This window comes from Homalodisca vitripennis, chromosome 3 (genome assembly GCF_021130785.1).
Source record: "Homalodisca vitripennis isolate AUS2020 chromosome 3, UT_GWSS_2.1, whole genome shotgun sequence".
Taxonomy (NCBI): domain Eukaryota; kingdom Metazoa; phylum Arthropoda; class Insecta; order Hemiptera; family Cicadellidae; genus Homalodisca; species Homalodisca vitripennis.
In genome coordinates, this window is record NC_060209.1 from 69,420,624 (window position 1) to 69,434,644 (window position 14,021).

At 32.7% G+C, this 14,021-nt stretch overlaps 1 protein-coding gene across 1 annotated transcript in view; it reads left to right on the top strand.

The window, feature by feature from the left end:
* The window catches only part of LOC124357049 (lysosomal-trafficking regulator), a 115,705-nt gene that overhangs the window by 82,854 nt on the left and 18,830 nt on the right, over positions 1-14,021 (top strand). The window contains exons 37-44 of the mRNA XM_046808445.1: positions 395-609; positions 716-868; positions 1,436-1,680; positions 1,949-2,015; positions 7,170-7,319; positions 8,895-9,136; positions 12,159-12,445; positions 12,870-13,039. Coding sequence (XP_046664401.1) covers positions 395-609; positions 716-868; positions 1,436-1,680; positions 1,949-2,015; positions 7,170-7,319; positions 8,895-9,136; positions 12,159-12,445; positions 12,870-13,039 — 1,529 coding nt within the window. The remainder of the gene's footprint in view (positions 1-394; positions 610-715; positions 869-1,435; positions 1,681-1,948; positions 2,016-7,169; positions 7,320-8,894; positions 9,137-12,158; positions 12,446-12,869; positions 13,040-14,021) is intronic.

The following is a 14,021-nucleotide window of genomic DNA, read 5'->3' on the forward strand; positions in this document are numbered from 1 at the left end:
TATAATGATTGGTGGTATCAATATTATTTTATAGACTCTGGCAACTGTACAGATTTTCAGTTTCAAAATCAGGATCACAGGTTTGAACATTATTTTTAAATTTGCAAATCAATTTCTTTTATTCTTTTTTCCTGAACTTTTTTACTTCAATTATTTTTTTGCTTTACTGGAATCTTAGATATTTTTCATAAAAACTGATTATATCTCCACAGTTCTTGAAATGTTTGGTGTTAAAAATACATTGATAACATATAATTAACAAATTTTATTGGTAATAAAAAATGCAGTCCAGAACAGAAGAAAAACTGTTTATGCAGTTTTATATTAGCACTACTTACATACGGTGCACTTACAGTAGCACAATCTCCTATAATATTAAAAACTTTTGATACAGATGCAGCATCTCAATGCCAACCGTTGTCATTCTTGTTTGGCTCCGAGGGCCCGTCCATGTCGGCTGTGCTGATAGAGCGGTTACACACTGACGAGAAGATACGCCACATGTCTTCAGCACGTATTGTCACGCCTGCTCAAGAGGTGTGTGGGGAACTGCTCATCGGCGAAACCTCACTATACTTCGTACCCAACAGTGAACCCGCTAAACTGGATGTGAGTCGTACTATCGTATACACCAGTAGTGTAACTGCAGTGATAAAACATCCAGTTCCATGTATTATATCCCAACAGGTTGTCAGATTTTGGCATGTTTTTACAGGTCAATACAGGCTATCTGGACGTGAGCTCGCAGGCCTGGCAGTTTGAGGATGTCAAGGAGATACACAATCGACGATTCCAACTCCAAGAGAGAGCCCTTGAGATATTCCTACTTAACGGCAAAACTTACCTGCTTGCTTTCGAATCATCTGCAGTAAGTATATTTGGTTGTAGCAATATTTAATAATTAGTTTCTTAAAGTTAAATTTGCTGTGCTGTTTTGAACTTTTAATTAGAATTTAGGTAACCAAGTTAGTATAGATAACCTCATAATTAGTTAAACTTATAATTTGGTAACCAAAACGGCCATTTAAATTTTAATAATTATTCTTGAGAAGCCATGTAGACTTTCTAAAACTTACAGTAAACATTAGAAATTATAAAGTAATTTCATTATAAATTATAAACCCAATTTCTTTCTACTCTTGTGTTGATTAAAAAAGTATATTGAACCAGTAAATTAGCACTTACATAGCTTTTTACAACAAAAACGTGTAAAAAGAAACTTATTGCATGGATATTTAATTTTTCATTGTCTGATATAAGTTGTATATTTGATTTTAAAAAATCAAGTTTTTCAATTGCTCACTCATACAAAATAAAGAGCCCAAAATATTCAATGTTGTAAAAAATCAGATTCCTCTCTCATTTCTCCATAGTGTTATAATGTAACCATATGCTACCACTAGTAGCCTTAACACTAATGTTTGGTGGGGTTTAGGAGCGGGACCTGTTTGCGACAGAGCTGAGCCACTGTGAGTTGCCCCACCGAGTGGCCGGTGACCACCTGTCCGACACCGTGCAGCTGTGGCGGGAGGGTCACCTCACCAACTGGGAGTACCTGACCACGCTCAACAAGATGGCGGGGCGATCTTACAACGACCTCATGCAGTATCCTGTCATGCCCTTTGTACTGGCAGACTACACCAGCAACACCCTTGACCTCACTGACCCTAAGTCGTACAGGTACATCAATAAATCTAAAGAAGAACGCATATGCTTTTGATCAGTGTAATATACTCGTCTAACAACAATTTTTGTCCAGTACCAGTGAAACCATTTTCATCTGTGAACCAACCACCCTCACAATTTCTGCCAACACTTAATAAAAAGGCTATTCAATACAAATTGTGTTGATAGACACCTGGAGAATATATATATACATAAATAAATTGTACTCAAATATATGTTTTTGAAGTTGAACTACAGTTATTTATTTGTTGCTTCTTTACAGGAATTTCAAAAAACCTATGGCAGTTCAAGAGAAGAGCAGTGAACAACATTACATAAATAATTACAATGTAAGTATGTTTGTTTACGTATCAGTAACATATGTTTACATTTACTTTGTGTACTTATGATTAATAATAATATTACCAACTTAGTCATTACTCTCAAGATCATTTGTTTCACACTCTCTAACTTCTTCTGTTCTCTACAATTTCCATGTTCGGTTCCATTTGACGAATGTTTGATTGAATTGTATCCCACCATCTGTTTGTGTCTTCCTAGTGGTCTACATCCTGCTGGCTTGTCAATTCCTGTTTTATGTCATGCAAATTTAATTTTTCTTATTTTTTCATGCAAAACTAAATACCCGTGTGAAGATCTCTTGATTCCCTGTTGGTTTTTAATCCTCCAAACAATACTTTCCTAAATATGGCCATATCTTCTTTAATAATAAAAGACAGTGAAATTCCATTCTTTTTTGTTTGTTTATGAACCCTGAGTCTGCATTGTTCAATACCAATAGATGTATTATTGGATGATATAGTATAATTTTTGTCTGTAATGATATAATTGTTTTGAGGACATTGTATGCATAGATACATTTACTAGCTGTATTTATCTAGCTTTAATTTATCTAAATTTTTATCCATATTGATGACCTAAAAATATTTAAATTGTTCAACCTGTAAAAAATTAAGAATTTATGATCAGTACCAATATTGAGTTCACTGGATAACAATATTCTTGGGGTGCATGTATTTGAATGATTTAATTTTTATTCCAATTTTTGTCTTTTATCAATAAAAATTGTTGTAGCTCTTCCAAGTTTTCTTTTGAATATGTTTAGAAGATTATTTACTGATCAATTATTTTTGTTTAGTGTAAAATGGGGGACTTCATCTAAGGACCTACTTTTTAGTGATAATTAAAATTATGATTTTAGAATTTCAAGATTATGTTCCATTTTCCACTACAGCCACCAACTTAAAAATTTCTTTTCAAACATCCTATATTTGCATTTTTGGTTATGAAAGAATATCTTAAAACACTTTTATTCATGATACTAAAAAAAATTGAAACATTTCATTATATAGTAGATAAAGTGGTTAAATTTCCAAAACACTTCTTTTGGATAAATCTACTGTACAGAACGATCATGTATATCCATAACCCTTTTGTGTGCCAATTTGACGAATTTTCATTGTTGGAAAACTTTGTCTTGTCGATACCTAACTGTGCACAAAGTGCCAGAAATGGTTCGTCTTCACTGAGTGGTAACCTAAATTTAATAAATCTTTTTACATCCCATATTTTTTATAAAGATATTTTATTTCTGAACTATCCCATAATAGAAACGCATGTAATTCACATAGTATAATGAAGGGGACACTAATTTTATTCATGACTTTTCTTATAATGAGACACCAGGCCCCGAACATAGCCCTCCTGTCATTGCATCTCCTATTGTATACTCTAACACGTTTGCTGCTAAAAACGCCAATTGGTATTTGTCGTTGCCATGGTGTGTGTAGCAGACGCCATTTGGCATTTCATGTAGGACATTGTCTCCCAACCGGTTTCACTGTTATCACGACCTGAAACCATAATTGACCTTAATCAGTCTTATACAAGATTTATATTAGTAGCCTGTGTGTGCCATTTCCATATTGTGATCTAAATAACTTAATCATTAGTGAAATCGATAGGTATTATGATTTGTTTTCTGAATCAGAGGCATATAGTAGTGGCCAACTGATGACAGTGATTCTGGATCAGATTTAGAATTCAGTACTGTGAGTGGTGGCCCAGAGGTATCCGTGAGTTTTCAGTTACTTCCTGTTTTTCCTCAGTCCCACTAGACATTTTTAAAACTTCTATTGCACATGGGAATAGTCAAAATTCCAAGCATCCAACACTATTGGAAGACTAATAAATTATTCAAAACTTGTTTCGCTTAATTTATGACACAAGACAGATTTATGCTTATTTTGAGATGTGTACATTTTGTAAAAAGTGACCCAGATTCTAAACACTTGCGTGTTTTTTGTGTGTGTATGAAATAAAAATAAAATAGTTAAATCATAAAAAGTAAGGGCTCTGTGGTGTAGTGATAGCGCCACTCACCCAGCAAGAGAGAGATCTGAGTTTGTGTCTCGGCGGAGCAATTACTTTTTGTGATTCAATATTTTTTGAAATTATAAAATATTATATATATATATATATATATATAATTTTCTGGTATCCTTTTCACTGATAAGCTAAAAAAGCCAATTTTCCTACTTTTAGTGCAATTTGTAAAATAAATAAACAATATTGTCACCAAAATCTTTATTTGTTTAATTTCACAATATTAATTATTGTATAGTAAAGCCCACTTCCTTGCATTTATAATGATGCCATTATTTAACAGGTCATTTAGTTTCTGGACGTTGAAGTTCATAGCATGTGCTTTATGAATCACTTTGAAATTCATAACGAACATTTGAAGCGACAAGATTATTCTTTAGTCCAAACCCAATCATCGTATAAAAGACATTCCTCCATGCAGGACCTAAGTCATTGGTATCATAGTCTTTACCAAGGTATCCTAAACGTAGCTCACCTGGTACATAAGGACAGTTCCAATTACGCCCTTCGAAGATATGTCTATCTTGCCCAAAGAAAAATTCATATTCCAAATCTTTGTTGTACTGGACTGTAATGTTTGTGTCATAAACTTTGAGGTAATCTTGACATGATTTGATGTCATTACAGTCCTGATTGTCTATACACAGTGGTTTCAAGGATATTTTAGTGACTTGTTGAAAAGGTTTGCAGTTCTTCAATGGTCGCTTCATTCCCCATTGTTGCTGTTTTACAAACCATTCTTCTGCTTCGTAGGGGATGACATCAGGTACAGCTGGAGTCCTTGACCATAACCCTTTTATTTGTATAATGTTTGTCGCCAATAAAGCGACAAACGTACATATGAAGAACAAAATAATGATCAGTATAATCAAAATATTCTTGGAAACAGTGCAGGAAAACTTTCTGAAGAGGTAGCAACCGTTGACTGACATCGCCTCATCGAAGTGATACTGTGGCTTCAGAGGGTCCTCAAATGAGATATAAGTGTGTTCCTTACCATAAGGCTTCCTTGGCAGTGTGAAAATCTCCTCATAACTTGCCACAGAGATAGTGTCTCGTAAATTGTGAGATGGTGGGTAAATGTAATTGATAGGCTCACTATTTTGAAAACCGTTCATTTCTAACACAGTCATTTTGTCTGCACAGCTCTCTTGCTATTACTAAACTACAGATTGTCTTGCCATTCCTGGATTATGGAGCTGATAAACACTGACAGAGTTTTTGCATTACCAGAGACCATTAGAGTTTTAGTCTCTACTTAATCTGTTGTATTAGTTTGGTATCAATATCTTATCAACACTGACAATATGCGTTCAGCATTCAGTTCAATTTAAAATTGTAACTGATTTTTATTGCACCGCAAACTAATGTTTGATGAATATCACTGCATATTAGTCAAGTTTAAACTTAAAAAAAAATAGATCTATGTAATTCTAATCAGCCTATTAGAATTACACAAATTTAGCACTTTGGGAAAATTTGTTTATATCTCCAACATCAAAATTAATTAATATTATTGATTAGTTATCCATAAATGATTTTCTGTAATAAAACATGTATTCCACACACTTTTTCACATTTTTACATCCGTACAATGATTTTATATTAGTGTTTTGTGATAACAAAATAAAGTTTAATATTTTTGAAGATGGGGGATGTCCAAAGTTGTAAAACTTTACATTTTTATAGCATTCAGTAATAAATGGGGTGAAATTCAAATTTCATATTCAGCAACTTATTTGTGAACAGTGTTAGTGACAACTGAATTACTACATTCCCCATTAGCCAACATATATATGGTAGGCATTCATAAATGCTACCTATTTATACATTAAAGATGTATTTTTTTAACATATTACTCTCTATGGTTCTGTTTGTGATCGATTGTACAGATGAATTCTAATAGATTATCGTCAGTGAGTTAGTAAAATTTAGAGCAATGTATCAAATCCTTAAGTGTGATATCAATAGGTAGAACGGTACCTGAACTGATTTTGGGTTCTTAAATAACAATTGTTTACCCAACTAATCCTAAGAATATGTTTGAAAATAAAATGCAACTATTATTATTTATTCGGCAATTAAAATCGCCAGACTACACTTAAGCAAAGAATCAAGCAGGTCTCTGTTGTAGCTATGTACCATTATCTTCATTTGGACATTTTTTTAAATTTCTCTGAGTACCAAATATAGAATTTCATTGCATATTAACAAATTTGTTGGTCCATATATTCAGGTTTGGTTTTATTTGATTTTAGGAAATGAACCAGAACTATGAACCAATAACAAAAATAGTTCTTTGGTTACACAATAATGGTTTGTTGGCCAATCCTGTCCTTCACTAGTGATATTTATCTTCCCATAATTCACTGCAATCATATTAATCTAAATTTTTCATACTCACATTTTTGTACTATAACTATCTTAACAAGATACAAAATATGTGATGTGTCGCTTATGGGTTTATCAGTTAACAAGATACACATGATGATGTGTACCCCCAATGGGTACACGTGATCAGTCACAACTGCCGTTGGGTATATACCGTGCTTGCGTAAATCACATCATGCACCCAGTGGGGTACACATTACTATGCATTTCCTTATTGCACTTTTATTGTTTGTTAAATTTGATCCCGCGCTTAAATAAATACCTCAGACTATTGTGTACCCCTTTGGGTGCACGATTGTTTAATTTTCCTTGGTGTACATGGAGAAAAATTAAAAAAAAAAACATATTGAAATAATGGTTTTTGTGCAAAATTGCGAAGCCTACATACTTTTACTAGCCTACATACTCATTGTACTTGGACGTTAAACATAAAAATATTACTAGGGTTTTTTGCCATTGTTGAAAGTGTTTTAATTAGTTTACAAAAATAATACACCTGTTACAGGTTACAGTAATCCTAATACTTGACTGTTATCTTGAAAAGCGGCAGCAAAATAAAAATTAATGGATAAGAAAAACAGTTACAATTTGTATAGTTTTAAATTCAACTATGCAAAGATGTCAGTAAATCTAATGCTAAATAACTGAATGATTATACTATAAGTGACTAAAAGATTATTCATTGATTGAGTCTGGAATTGTTTCAGTATCTGAAGCAGGAGTTAACTGATGCTCTGAACCTCATCTCCATCAATCAGGAGGCCTATCATTACTCTTCACATTACTCAAACTCTGGCACTGTGCTCCACTTCCTGGTGCGTCTTCCACCATTCACGTCCATGTTCATCAACTACCAGGTCAGCCATGTTACAATCAACAATGGTGTCATTTATTTAGTAAATCAAAACATTTTACTTAGTACCACAGAATTTGATTTCAAAAATTTAATTTTTGTGTAGGCAATTGGGGTTATCAAAGAAGAATCTACACTATTTCAATACTCTATTAATATAAGGGATCCCTAGAAAATAAAGTGAAAGAGAAATTTTATATAAACACAAAAAATACATTATACGGCTATTTTTCAATGTAATCCCATTCAAACTGACCCACTTATCATAGTGTGATACAAGGTGTTTGTATTCCAATTTTGTAGAATCTTTGTTTGATATCTTAACTACTGGTTAATGGAGGCATAAAGTTCGGTGTCCCTATTGAAGCGCGTGTTTGCAAACCTAGTCTTCATTGCTGGGAAGAGGTGGTGGTCTCTTGATACTAGATCTATATGGGTGATCAAACATCTCACATTCAAAATCATACAAGAGCTGTCAAGTACGATTGGCTGTGTGTGGACTCGCATTGTCGTGAAGAAAAAAACCTTTGAAGCTCAGTTTTCCATGATTCTTATTTTGTCGCCCGCTGTAGTTTCTGTAGTATAATACCATTCTGCATGGATTGATGAGCCTCGTTCAATAAAAAATCAATCAAAATCACACACTCATTGTTCCAGAAAACAGTTGCACATGGTCTTTCTGGTTGCTAGAGTTTATACATTCTTGTTCTGTTAGGATAATGTATGTGTGTCCATTCAATAGACTGCCTTTTTGTCTCGCTATTAATGTGCATTTCATCACTAGTTACAATACGATCAAGAAGTTTATAACCAGCACTACTTTTACTGTAGTATTCAAGGAAATTCACCAACACAGTAAGCCTTTTTTAACATTTGGCACCAATTGTTTGGAAGCCAAACTTCTCTACAACAATTTCATGACCTAACCTTCATGAAATTTGGGGAAATGCGAAATGTTCTGAAAGTTCACAACGATTTTCATTAATTTTTTTATTGATTTTCATCACCTGTCTAGACTGACCAAATTATTCGTTTTGAGCTTTTTTGTCATAAATTTTTTATTGGATCTTTTCTGACGAACATGGCTCCAAATTCCAGGAGTCAAGCCTGTAACAGCATCAGATTCCAGATGCTGCAATAAGAGGAAGGTGAATTGGAGCTAAACTCAACATTCGTATTCAATCAATCCCTCTCACCATAACTCTTTTTGTTTTATTTGATCAATATAAAGATAACAACAAAGATAAAATTGTTTTAATGAAAGAAAATAACAAAACTGCTATAACTGCTACTAAAATACCAAACAAAGTGGTGATTGGAAAAAATTCTTAATTTTTAGCTTAGAATCACACATAGTGTCTGAAAATGCATATGCAGCGCAACCTTTTTGTTACATTCTGTATTTTTACAATTAAGAAGTTCGTGATGATTTCTCCAAAAAAATTGTCAATAGTGTACAAATAGGGTACTTTTTTTTGTTTTTTCTTCTTGAAATAGATTATATATGCCACATAACTACCATTAAGCCTGTGTGCATACTATTTTAGTGAATTTATTGATTTCTTCCAATTTATTCCAGGATAACAATTTTGACCTTCCGGATCGTACATTCCACTCAATTCACACCACATGGCGTCTGACCTCCAGTGAGAGCCCTACAGATGTCAAGGAGCTTATTCCAGAATTCTTCTTCCTGCCAGAGTTCCTTGCCAACCACGAGGGGTTCGATTTTGGAATGAGGCAGAATGGAGCTCGTGTGGATGAGGTTATACTGCCGCCCTGGTGTCTTGGTGATGCCCGTCGCTTTATTCTTATTCACAGGTTTGTGTTTAACAAGAGCACATGTAACTCTCAGATGAAATACAAATGCACTTTTAAATATATTCATGTTATTTTTATAGTTTGTATTTTTGTGTATTTTTGTAGGCTTGAATTTGGACTGTTTTGTAACTGTTAACTGGAACTCTAATTACTAACACTGAACCAAGATATTGGAACTGAAGTTAGGTACTTAATCTAAATTGGTAACAAGAAAATTGCAATGCCTCAGTTGGAAGTTTAATGATGCTTTTTTGGAGTTCATCCAGAAATAATTTAAGCTCAGTACTGTTTGCAATGCATCAATTCAACTTTGAACCTTGAATATCTCATAAGGTGAAAAAAGAGAAAAACTTGTAGTAATGTATCAAAACTTCCTTTCCACTGATGTACCACAGATATTGCAAAATTGAGTTCAACATTTTGAATCAAAAGTAAAGTAATATTCGTCAAGTTTCATATTCCTACTGGAAATTCTTCAAAAATTAAGAGAAGATTCATACTTTTTGATAAGTTTGTAAATAACCACTGCCCAAACTATCTTATTGGCACTCTCTTTGTAACTAGATTGTTAACATATAATATAGGATTTGTTCATATAAAAAATGAAAATATTTGTTTTGTTTGAATAGTTTGTACTAAACTTGTAACTATTACAGGGTACTTTTTTCCGGAGACCCAATTTTTACCTCTAGTGAAACGCACCTGAATCCTTTCATGATTACAATTAGTGCATCAGATTCATACATTTGGAGTAGACTTTGTTTTTCACTTTTATATGTGTGTTTCAAGTCTCAAGTCAGTAATCCTGTTCTCTCTTGTTATATAAAAGCCTGTCAGTTTCCACAATAATTATATAAAAATAGTACATTTTTAAAACTGTCCTTATTTTTAAGAAACATATGCCTTTGAATGCCATAGCATCGCTAATTTTGACGGTACAAAAATTGCATAAAGTGCCAGCATCGCTAATTTTGACGTTTCGTATACCGATAATATTTTGTATAGTGCAAGAGTATTTTGGCCAAATAATCAGACAGTTGTATTTAATAGGTTCCAAACTATCGATAAATACGAGTTTTATGTTGTTTCTCTAACATTTTATCTGTGAAACTTATGTTGTTTGGGTACTTATCAAGAGGCCACTATTTTTTGACGAGTTTTCCTTATCGGGGACAAAATAAATTACGGTATTAAAAAGGACAGACTTTCTTTAACCTATTTTGGAATTAAAAAGTTATTACGACAGTCAATGAAAACAAAAACTAAAAGAACAACGTTTTATTATTTGAAAATGTCAGGTCATTCGTGTGTCTATTTGGAGACGATTAGGCGATAGGAAGTATGACTCATCGAGTATTTTTCGATTAATTATGGAAGAAGGAACTTATAATGAAGTTTATTTTGGTCCCTGATAAGGAAAACTGTCCAAAAATAATGGGCTGCGATGATACTGAAGTACCTACGCGATGATTTTGTCTTCCAGTCACGCGACGTAGCGGACGAGTACCGTGTTACGTTGCGTAACGGCCTTTCTTGTTCTATATGTGCCAATAACCAAGCATTTGAGTAGATACAAACTAAAATAGTTACTTATACAGTATTTTACCATATTTCTTTACAAAAGGAATGTAGTGATTTGTGTTGTGTCCAAGCGAAAATCGTGAATTTTCAGTATAAATATATTAGGGTTATTATTTAGTAAATGTAAACTTTTATGTAAATATGTTCGGAAATATTTATTTTAACATTTACTAATCACATTTATTTGTGTTATATTGATTTTTTATTAGAATTTTTGTGAAAACTACACTAATACTATGTATTTTCTAAACTCTGACAAATGAAGTACATTTTATAAAATGTCGGTACCAGGCAGCATTTTGTTTATACATATAATGCCATGTTTTTTTAATTGTAGAATAATATATTATACATCGTTTTTATTTAGAATGATATGGCCCTTATCATGGTATAAAGAAATGAAATATTAAAAAATACCTTGTACACTCAAATTAAGTTGAAACTTAACTTCATATAAAAAAAATTAAAAAGACTTTTTTTTAAATACTGAAATTTTTATACTTTTATAAATCAAATTTTGTATGTAATGTTACGTATCATATTCTGCATTTAATGAGAAAAATAAATAACAACAAAAGTATGAAAATCTGTTGAGTAGTTATTTTACAACAGCTTTTTTTCCAAAAGCTTACAAATATGCCAAAAACAGCCTGGCACTTTATGCATATGCCTTGGGAAAATGCCTGTGGCACTCAAAAGGTAAACACAATAATAATCACAGTATATAAAATGATATAAATATTTTACGTTTGCTCTGACTTAACAGTCAATATTATTTGATAATCTTACAATTTATTTATCTGAATGTTATTTTAAAATTTCATTTAGTATTTTTCATATAATTTTGAACAATATTTTACTTCTTTATTAAAGGGTTTAGTATAAAACTGAAAATAAGTATGCATTGCATCTGTATGATAAAATTTACTAAACAAATTTTGTAGTAATTTAAAATTATCACTGTAATTTTTTGTTTTTTGGAAGAGAGTGATGACAGAGAAGAAAATAGTGTTTGTATTACCATAACAAAAGGGGAACAAAAGTAGTTTTCCTTATATTGGTTTTATACTCTAAGACTTGACCCAATGTTAAGAGACACTATAATCTTGTACCAGTACTGTTTTGAGATTATTATATAAAATTATAATTTAATAATATTGTTTCACACTCAAGCTGAGAGAATACTTGTTAAATATTGATATATTTTGTTTGTTTGTTGTAGATTAACTAAATTATTTATTTTATTTAGAATAAAAGAAAGTTCTTGTAATTGTATTTAAATAGTGTAAAGGAAAATATAATGGATATTGCAAAATCAAATTGGTGTCAGTAAAGGATATAGCCAACAGGTTTTTAATTTTTTGTTATTGAATGCATGTTATTATAATAGGTAAAGTGACTGGATATACCTTTTACATATCACTTAGTAAATTTTCCACAGACAAGCCTTAGAGTCTGATTACGTCCGTGAGCATCTTCCTCTGTGGGTAGACCTGGTGTTTGGCTATAAACAAACTGGAAAGGCAGCAGTAGAGTCCATCAATGTGTTCCATCCTGCCACTTACTACGGGTTCAACCCTGAGAGCATAGTGGACCCCCTGGAGCGCACTGCATGGGAAACCATGGTCAAGACGTACGGTCAGACACCACGTCAGCTGTTTCGAGCAGCTCACCCCATGGTAGTGCAGACACTGGCTCCCAAGACTACTTCCTTGTCCACCATCCATGGTAAGTTGATATTGAAAATGTTGTCAACAATTTGCAGTTCTTTATTAACAGCTAGAATTTGTTCACAACTTGTTACAACTGTTTTAAACATTGAACAAATCATTTCCTGTGCCCCTACTTCTGTGGAGGATAAGATCAGTTTTGAATTCATCCAACCACTTTGGGATAACATCTGTGCGTGGATAACAAATCATTATTTGGTTTTCTATTAAAAATATTTAATACCTGTCTTTACAGAAATGCGTACGACAGATACGCGTACAGATGTGAATCTATTATGACATAAATATAATTTTTATCGCAGTTTTTATGTCACTTTCTTGTACCTATCTTAACTGCTTCTCCCATTTTATTTTTATCTTTTAATCTGAAAACTCCTGTCCTCTGAAAATTTATCTTTGAAATGTTGATTGATTTTCTTCAGGAGTGAAGGGCATCTCGTGGGGTAACTATGTTGGTTCACCGAGTGACAGTACACCTAGTGTGACATGGCAACAACAGCACAGGACTCCTGTCGCTTCCCTTGTTCCCCTGTTGACCAATGATGTGTTTGGACTGGCACCTTCCACCACTTTACTTCTCGCATATTCCAAAGTAAGTTGTATGAACACTTTCTTCAATAGCTAGTGCTTGATACAAAAATGCAACTAAACAAACTATTTCAAATATCAATGTTAACTCCAAAACTGCATCGTTTTCTCAATACTGGAACACATTTTTAGGCATTTTGAAGATTGTGTATAATACTGTAATGTGACACTGGACTTTCACCTAATACGTGCTATTTGATTTATTATTTATGTGATAACACATCAAGAAATAATATTTGATCTAGTTTAATTTTTTCCTAAATAGAAAACATACATGGTATTGAATTCTGGGGTGGTTCAGTGGAATTAAATAGGTTTTCTGTTGGCTGAGCAAAGGCTTATAACTCGGAGGTGGCTCAGAAAATGTTATTCCTGCCTGTCTTTCCGCACAATATCTCGAGAACAAACCTATAGACTTGAAATTTTTCATAAAGCTTCATTTATATATAAAGTTTGATGATAGTGCATGTCCCTCAATGGGATTTGGCTAAGTGTTAGCAAAGCATTCAAGGTGATATCTTGAGAATGAATTGTGCCATAAACTTTTAATTTTTTAATATTAACACTTGATTGTAACCATTCTCCAAATATAAACATAATTTAATGACTTTTTATTTGAAATTAAGCTTATCAATTGTTATTTTGTCAATTTGTTCATCTAAATAATGAAAGTATTGTACCCAATTAAAAATTATTTAATCTACCAAATATCTGCTTGGTGCTGGTTTATGTATTGTATGTGCCAATCTGGAAGATTAAATTAATGAAATCTGATGTAGCCCATACTTATCGATAAGTACTTAAACACTTTTGCTATATGGATTAAAAATATCCATCTTTCTAAAGGCTAAAAACCCTTATTGCAGTTGAGTACAAGAAAGGATTGCATTTTTTAGAATCTTACTTTTAAGGGATCATTTTTTTAGTTTTCTAGTTTAAATTGCATTAAACCATAGCTAACGAAGGAAAGCCACCTTCTGTTTGAG